The sequence below is a fragment of the Pygoscelis adeliae genome, unplaced genomic scaffold (assembly GCF_000699105.1).
Source record: "Pygoscelis adeliae isolate BGI_AS28 unplaced genomic scaffold, ASM69910v1 Scaffold26, whole genome shotgun sequence".
NCBI classification, from domain to species: domain Eukaryota; kingdom Metazoa; phylum Chordata; class Aves; order Sphenisciformes; family Spheniscidae; genus Pygoscelis; species Pygoscelis adeliae.
In genome coordinates, this window is record NW_008825104.1 from 5,735,382 (window position 1) to 5,744,505 (window position 9,124).

At 42.8% G+C, this 9,124-nt stretch overlaps 1 protein-coding gene across 1 annotated transcript in view; it reads left to right on the forward strand.

Annotated features, from left to right (window-relative positions):
* The window catches only part of THBS4 (thrombospondin 4), a 44,776-nt gene that overhangs the window by 28,488 nt on the left and 7,164 nt on the right, over positions 1-9,124 (forward strand). The window contains 8 exon segments of the mRNA XM_009327326.1: positions 1,926-2,078; positions 3,441-3,545; positions 3,781-3,888; positions 5,151-5,310; positions 6,006-6,124; positions 6,919-6,971; positions 9,016-9,121; positions 9,123-9,124. The exon segment at positions 9,123-9,124 is cut by the window's right edge and continues 92 nt beyond it. Coding sequence (XP_009325601.1) covers positions 1,926-2,078; positions 3,441-3,545; positions 3,781-3,888; positions 5,151-5,310; positions 6,006-6,124; positions 6,919-6,971; positions 9,016-9,121; positions 9,123-9,124 — 806 coding nt within the window.

Here is a 9,124-nt window from a genome sequence, read left to right on the forward strand (position 1 = left end):
AGCTGCCAGCTTCTCCAGGAGAATGCTGTGGGAGACGGTGTCAAAGGCCTTAGTAAAGTCCAGGTAGACAACATCTACAGCCTTTCCCTCATCCACTAAGCAGGTCACCTGGTCATAGAAGGAGATGAGGTTGGTCAAGCAGGACCTGTCTTTCATAAAGCCATGCTGGCTGGGCCCAATCATCTGGTTGTCCTGTATGTGCCACTTATGCCACTGCCAAATACAGTTTGGCTATAGCTGGCTGCACAGAGCAGGGTTTCTCCATAACAAGAGAAGGATTAAAAGTATCCTGCAGGTGTAAAGGCGGTCCTTTTTGCAGCTAGGTATTGTTGAGGCTACCAGTAGTGCTGGAAGTGGTGTGCTTTCCTTGTGAATTACCTTGTTTTTCTAGGACTGCTTTCACTGTTCTATATGTTTCTCTCTCTCTTTTTTTTTTTTTTTAAATATTTAGAACATTTCTATCACATATGGTATCTTATTGCATGATTAGACATGACTAGTCCTCTTCAGGAGGCCATCAGGCCCTGTTTGCAGAGGGCAGCAAGTGGCCTGCTATCTGTCAAAACAGAGCAGTGTGGGTTTTTTACTCCTGTCTCCCTTTAGAAACAGTTTGGTCTGGAAGTGCTGCCTTAAAGGCTATTTTCATGCATACCAGAGCTTGATATAGGACAGAATATGCTGAGCAAATTCAGCAGACTCCAGAAGGTATTACTCTGGTGTCCACTAGGAGAAAGTGCATGGGCCAGTATGTTTTATATAGGCCATACCATTTGCATGGCCCAGTGATTATTTTACTCTTCAGTCATCTGTATATCTTCATCTTCAGCCTGAAAGTATGCAGACAGCACAGAGTTAAAATTTGGAATGAAGCTAGGAACAGAGGACAAAAATAATGCCCAGTTGGGTAGTAAATGCATCTCTCTATCATGGTGGACTGGGACAATCCTGACAGTTCCTCCAACAGGATTTGTACGGGAAGCACCTCAGTTTCACAAAGGGATGGATGCACAAATTTGTCAGAGATCTGCCTGTTTCTGTTCCTTGACATGTCAAAAATAATTATTCTCTATAAGGAAAAAAGATTGTTTACAAGTAACTTTTATGTCATAGGTTAAAAATCTACAAGTATGTGAGACAGAGACAAAAGCCGTATTAGATGCCTAAAGAAGACCCCTTCTTATCAGCATTTAACCATTTATATCTCTTACAGTGATTGTCCCAGCACACACTGAGATTCCTTGGCTTAGCTCCTTTAGGTTTGTTTACACAAGAGAGTGGCACAAATATAAAATATATATGTATGTGTCTAGGTAAAGCACTGCAAAAGGTTACATGGATGTTCTTATTGCAGTGTAAATGAGGATGACTGTGTCTTCAACTCCCGAATTCTTTTCTGAAGAACAAGATTTAGCTCAAATTGGCTTAAAAACATTTACGTTAAAAGAAATAAAATGGGGCAAAGACATGATGAACTTTCTTGTCTCTCTGATTGAAAGTTGTGCCCAGTTGAGTCTAGATAAATTGATGGGTCTGCTTTACACTGAAATAAGAGCATCCAATCTGATTAAGCACGTGCTGCTTAGAATTTTACACAAAGTTTTGGCCACCTGGAAGCAGCTCAGAGTGATGCTGGCAGGGACAAGGCATCATGAAAAAGCTTTTGCTGCTACATGACTTTTCTCTGGCTTAACAAAAGACTGGTCTAAACAGGCAAGAGTTGAGTGTGTTTTCCATTGTGCAGCATGGGACCCAAACCTGAATTTCACATAGAAAATAAAATGTGTTCACAGCGCAAGAGGCCTCAATGGATGAAAAACTACACTTGCACAGCATAAGTAGTGTGGCATGAATCTCGCTCACATGCTTGCTTTAAAAGAAAAAGAATTCCTGTTAAAAGGCTGGCTAGTAACTTTTTGTTCTTACAGGGGTCTTACCACTGTGGCCAGTGCAAACCAGGATATACGGGAGACCAAGCCAGGGGATGCCAGGCTGAGAGGAGCTGCAGAAATCGAGCCCTCAATCCATGCAGCATCCATGCCCGTTGTATTGAGGAGAGGAGAGGAGAGGTGACATGTATTGTGAGTTCATAAATTCATGCATTTGTACAGTGAAAAATAGTCTTTTTTAGGCTGGAACTGAGAAAGTCTTTGTGGTCATTTTATACAGTTGGGTGTTTTAACCAGACTGGGGCACATTGGCCCAGGCCAGCTACGAAAATAACCGGGCTGAGTCTATCTTGCAATTGTTTTCGTCTTGCGGTATGTCTGTAAGGCAGCCATACTCATGTACCATATTTACTGTGTCTGTGTAATCAGATCTTTTGGGAATGGCTTTTATAGACTTTCTATAGTCTCCTCAGAAAGGACTGTCAAGTGTCACTCTACAGAAGACATCACAAGGACAAATTCCTCTCCTGGTGCTCAGCTACATAGCTGTGAATAGGGATCCTCTCTGCATACCCAGTGTGCCTGTATTTGCCTGCTGATAGAGGTGGTATTTTAACAAATGAGACCACAGATTCTAGGCACAGATAGGCTGTACTGTGCTTTCCAGCCATGGGAGCAGAGGAGCACCAAGTTGCATGTGAACTTTCATTATAAGAGTCTAACTGAAGTATATTACTTAGTTTTTCCAGTTTGCAAGGGGAAGCAAGAGACTAATCCTGTGTCCTAAATTTGGATACAGTGCATGCTTTTGCTGGCACTTGCTTTGGTCTCATTTTTAAGTACATCTGTTTCAAAGAAGAAGAATCTAGGATATTTTAAGTCCATGCCGTAATGGGAAGACGCCTAGATACTTATGTTAGGAAGTCCTCATTTTAAGGCCATGCCAGAGTTTGACATGAAGTTCTATGCATGTATCTTCAGTTACAACACAGATTAGGCAGTGGTTTGAAACAGTACTAATTTAATTGGCTAGGAGAAACTTGTGTGCAGATGCACTTGCTTTGCTGATGCAAACTTAGTAACTGTGCAGTTTTCTCTTAAAACTTCCTCTAGTTGCAGATGTATTCTTGAGATACGGAACAAAACACAGTCATCCCATCTAACCATGGGCCCCTTGCTGAGATGCTAGGTGCATATTCTGCCTAGGTCCCCTCTTTTCTTTTTCTTCACCTGCAGGTGAGGAACCAAAACTGATTCCTGACCAGTGTCTAAAACAAATCTATAGCTCCACTGAAATTGTTAGGTGTTGCAGGCACACGTTTCATTTAACATCAAGTCTTAGCTCTTTCTAGCTGTGCCTAGATATAGAGAGCTTGAAACAAAGATTTTCTTTCCACATTAAGAGATGCTGAAGTGTACCTCATTGTACTTCAGTGTCTGTCCATGCCTTCTGTGTGCTAGTGTTTCCAAGCTTGATGTGGGGTTTCCCTCTTGAATATTACTACAGTGACTCATTAACCTTTTGGTAGTACTACCATGGTGTTTTATTGATAGTGTGGCATTGGCTGGGCTGGTGATGGTTATATTTGCGGAAAAGATGTTGACATTGACGGCTATCCTAACGAAGAACTCTCATGCTCTGCTGAAAACTGCAGAAAGGTAAGAAATTCTTTCTTAATCCTATAATAATTTGGAGCATGAAGGGGTGAAGAGGAAGAGTGGAAGAAACATGACTAGATGTATTAATCTTTTTTCAAGTTATTGAATTCCTCTGGATAAATTGTATTTAATTTGATTAATTGATTAATTAAAACAATAATAGAAAAAGTCATTCAAATTGTGAAGGCATCCAGTTTACCCATAGAACATCAGACATGTCTCATTTTCTGTCTAGGACAATTGCAGATTTGTCCCGAACTCTGGACAAGAAGATGCCGATGGTGATGGGATTGGAGATGCCTGTGACGACGATGCAGATGGAGATGGCATTCCCAATGAGCAGGTGCTGCGTATAGATCAGGGTGCAGGGGTCTGTGCAAACAGAAGGATTTTGCGTTCCTGCAATAGGCAGTGATTTTGAAATCTGGCTCACTACTACTTGCCAGAGATTATCCCATACCCATCACTGTCAGCAGCTCTCTAAATCCTGTCTTTTTCTTTTATATAATGCTCACTATTATAAGACCTAAAAACCCCAGGCTGTCTCACCCAGCCTTAAATCCTTAAATCAAAAAGCTTTGAATCCTGTTCTCAAAGCAAAAGAGGTTTCCATGTGGGTACACTACTGCAGAATATATCAGAGAATAAATTCAGACCGTAAAAGCTCTTTTGTGTTCACCCCGTATCCTCACATGCCCACTGTTGCTCCACATTAAGATCCTTCTGTGGCATTGCTTAATGCACTTCCAAAGAAGACAACAAGAACACTCTATCCAGAGTACAAATGTCCATGTGGAGCTAGGGCAGACTAGCAATCACAGAAGGTCTGTCTCAGGCTGTTTTGCCACAGAGGCCAACCCTAAATTCTGGTAGCTTGGAGCAACTGGTTTTGTTAATGTTCTATAAGGAAAAATGTTAAGTCCTCCTTCTGTAAATCTATATGCAGGTTCAGCACCTTTGTAATCAAGTAACTTGTATATTGTTGCTAAGCTCTGTTCTGCCTCCATGTGTGCAAGAGGATGAGGTCATGGGTGTGCTAGATGGGAGAGGAAAGTTTACACTACTTTGAAATGAAGTTTTCTCCATATGCCTCCTGCTGGTCTTAGAGAGTCAATAGCAGCTTGGCTGAGAAAAAAAAACCTCGTACGTTTTTGCATCCGAGTGTCCTGTTTTTCCAAGTGTTTCAGCTTTGGTTGGAGTCTCTACCAGAAGGGGGCAACAGCCTTTCACCGAGAGCATCTATAAACCCTGTCAGGGTCTCTGAACTGCAGCTTTTGAGAAGGACCATGTAAGGAAGCCAGGGCACCAAAACAGGTTACTCACCATGGATGCATCGAAAATGAGAATCAGAAGTCAAAGTTATGAATAAAGCCTTATGATACTGGGTGTTTATGTGTAGGGTTCCCACAGTGTGGTTCAAAGCAGAGCTTTGAGCGAGCCAGTGAAATCTGATCCAGAGCTAATAGTCACATAAAATGTCAAACTGCTCACAGTAATCATTTTTTGTGAAAGAAGAAATAAACACGAGTTATATAAATCCACTAAAGTAGAAATTAAAGATTCGGGGCCTGGTTCATGTCTGATTTGGATCTGCGTCTCTTGCAGGATAACTGTGTCTTCGCTCCCAATGTTAACCAGAGAAACGGCGACCAAGATATCTTTGGAGATGCTTGTGACAACTGCCGCAATGTCCTGAATAATGACCAGAGGGACACAGATGGTGATGGGAAAGGAGATGCTTGTGATGATGACATGGATGGAGATGGTTGGTAATTCTTCACTTCCAGCTTCTCTGATGTTCTTGAAACTTGCCCAGAATGTGCCGTGTGTTAGGAAATTTCCTGTCACCAGCTACTAACTGTCATGTAACACGTTGTCTTTCTTCATGAAACCTGTGTTTGGAATCCTTTTCATTTAGGTTAATATATATCTTTTAGCCTCCATTGGAAGCACTGAACACTGTCACAGATAAATATCCAAGCCATGTTTCATGTATAGGTTAAGGTTGTTGGTCATTCAGTAATTCCTTAAAGGTGCAAACATGTCCTAGAGTACCCAGCTGCTGCCTGCCCCAGATGCCCAATGCTACAGAATGTATTATTTTCATTGCTGTAGGAGGCTTGAAAGAAGTGAAAAAATCACAACCCTTCAAATGTAATAGTGAAGATGAAACGTCCCATCCTGTAAGCTGTGATACAGGAATAGGGTAGAATTAATTGTGTGTAATAAAGGAAGTGTGTGTGATGGCATTGAAAGCTGTTCTTTAGCAAGGTGTCTCTAACTTCTATTAAATGAATGGATGCACACATAAGAAAGATTTGCTGTGCAGGGTTATAATGTCATTGCAAGATAAAGTAGTTGCTGAAAAGGAGTAGTGCCTTTACTGTTCTTGACGTTTATGTTGTCCAGTAACAAATATGGGAATTGTTTTTAACTAACATGCAATCCACTTTTCGCTAGGTATTAAGAACCTTTTGGATAATTGTCAGAGGATCCCCAACCAAGACCAGGAGGACAAGGATAATGATGGTGTTGGTGATGCCTGTGACAGCTGCCCTACAGTCAGCAACCCAAACCAGGTTAGCAGGCAGAAGGAAAAAATATCCTCGTTTAGGGAGAGGGACTGCTGAGGTCCAAAAAGATGCAAGAGAATGAGGCAGCCCATGCAGCCACAGTGTTTATCTTTTAACAGTAGGTATTCAGAAAAGCTTTATGGAGCTTCAGATTCTCCTAACATGGGAAAGGGGAGCCACTGGGTGTATTCTCATAGCTTGGGATGTTGTTAGCACCTCTGCCCTGCCAGTATCTTCCACTGTCATGCTCTGAAATGTGGGCATGCTCCAGTCCCATGGAGTCCAGTGCCAGACTCCACACAGTGGTATGATTTAGTTACACTTGATATTTCTTTAATTAGGACAAAATCCTGGTGTCCTTATTTAGCAAAACTTTCACTGCTCCTAGGTGAGACGTCAGTGAGACTTTTCATATGTTTTGAATTCTGATTAAGCCCCTTGTAACTAACAAAAAATGCTGGAAACTTTAGAGAAATGTGGTAGATTTTTAAAGCTGCTTAAGAAATCAGCCTTGGTTAGAAATGAGGCATACTTACTTCCAGTAGTAGAGGAATTTTGCTTGAACTGCTCCAATCAAGTTCAACCCTGTTTATTCGTTGTCTGGTTTTCTTTTTCTTTAATAAAACTGATTTTTTGGTTAGATGGGTGATGCAAACAAGAAAATACGTTTTGTAAAACAAATGTTTTTCCATGGTTTTATTTTAATTGTATTTGATTTGGTTGTGTTTTGGTTTAATACTGCCATTTTAATAGATGCTCTCAGCAGCTGATACTGGAACTTCCTCTGTTTCCTTTTGCAGTCAGATGTTGACAATGACCTGGTTGGAGATTCCTGCGATACCAATCAGGACAGGTATGCTGTGTTGTGGCTCGTAACAGCAGCAGGGAAGTGGAAGAGGCTAGTCTTGAGCTGAAGCATGCTACTGATTCCTGGAGAGCTGTAATCCCTCAGAGTAGCCTGGATTTAATTCCAATACATCCTCAAAGAGATCTTATTTCAAAAACAATGTTATGATTTACCAGCTTTGTTGGTTCACTTCCCTGTAGCAGTACAGTTATGGAGCACTTCACCTTTAGCCCCATGTTCACACAGGCTTCCTGTGAGTTCCTGTGGAAGTGACATTCAGAGCAGTTCTCTGGCTGTAAAACCCAGAGCACTGCTCAGAGCTTCTTAGTGAGGTAACGTCTTTTTTCTTTCCTTTATTTTTCATTCCTCTTTTCTTTCTTTTTTTTTCTTTAGCAGAAATTTCACAGTTAAGGGCTGTATGTTTTTCTGTAAGAACCTAGTGTTTCAGAAATAGAATTTTATTATCCAGTGTAAAACATTTGCAGATAAACCCTTTGCTTCAGCACAGCAAGAGTGGCATGGCTCCTCTATGGCTTTTACGCTCCCTGAGCATAAAGGGGAGCACGTCTCATGACCAACTGCTAACGCCTGGCTGGAAGCAGCTTCTGCATAGCCAGCTTTGCGGGTGGCAAGTCCTCCCCCATGCTCCTCACTTAAAGCAAGAGGAAAGGGAAGTGATAAATCCTGTGCTGGCACAGCATTTCACCAGCCACAGACGGCTGCAAGGTTTCACCCCGGGGCCGTTGGTGGGTGCTGCTGTCTGGGATGATAAGCGTGGGGAGCCCACTTCCTCGACTCCGCAGGGAGCATTCCATCTTGGGCCAGTAGCTGCCAAGGCCCCCAGCTGGGAGCTGTTTTACTTTTTAAGTGGATATGGCCTTGGTTTTTTTCCTGTTTTAAAAAAGGACATGTTCTCTTTTTTTCCTCAAACCCAACTAATGTGTATGAAATACTGCTTGGTAGAAATGCTGTAGTTCTGCCTGAGGTTAACCTTGCAATAGATGTATGTGCATGGTCCTCATTGCATTTTATGTCAAGAATGTGCAGACATTAGTTGCTCTGACCTGAAATTAAAGCACCTTTCTTAAGCAGGGAGAGATAGGTGGGAATATGCATAGCTATAAGCTGCAGCACTGCCTTAGTTTGGCTGCATGTCACTTCTGCTCTGCCTGTGCTAGGCAAAAAGCTACTGAGGGGAAACATGCCTGCTTAGCACCAGAAACCATTTTGTTTGTGGTGTGTGTACAAAGCACACCTGACTTCAGGCCACTTTTTTGCACAGATGCACTTAACTGTTGGCATGGAGAAACAAGGCAGCCACCCCATAACTTCCCAAACCCTTTTCTATAGTCTGTGTCCCTGTTCCTGGTGATTCCTCGCTGTAACCAGCTGATGCAGCCATGGGCTGGAGGGGTGCTTGGGAGCTACAGACTTTCTCCTTTCTTTCTTTCTTACTGCGCAGTTCCCCTGTGGGACCGTAATGTGACAAAACTTGCTATGCAGGAGGGTGAAAGTGGTGCTTGTTTTCAAACAAGTCTGATTTCAGGTGCTCATGCAGAGTCTCCCATAAATTTTCATTCACGCTCACACCTGCATGTTCATGAACACCAAGACACTTGTGGACAACATGTTTGACCAGGGACACCAGCTGTTGAGCTCTTGCTGTCTCCTGGGTGCCTTTTGATTGGCAACACTGCACTTGTTGGATGTGCCTTACACACCCTTTAGGAGTGGATGTCGTTTGGGATCTTGGGCTCTGGTATCTTTTCCCACTCCATGTAAGCTTCTTTTTCTTTTCCTTATCTGAGTATTTTTATAGCTCCACGCTTAGTCTTCATCTTCCTGCCACCTTATCATACAGTTTCTGTTTGTTCCGTGTCTCCTCGCTGTTCATGCACCTGAGCAACACAAGGTTGCGGTGCCGCACTGCTCTGTTTCCAGCTCCGGGGGTGCCTCCCATGCGTTTCCTGCTCAGGTACCCGTGCTGTCCCTCATGCAGAAACAGGAGCTGATGCCGGCATGCCATTTCTTTTTGTCTCTGTGCTCACAGCGACGGTGATGGGCACCAAGACAGCACAGACAACTGCCCCACCATCATTAACAGCTCCCAGCTGGACACGGATAAGGACGGGTTGGGTGACGAGTGTGATGAGGATGGT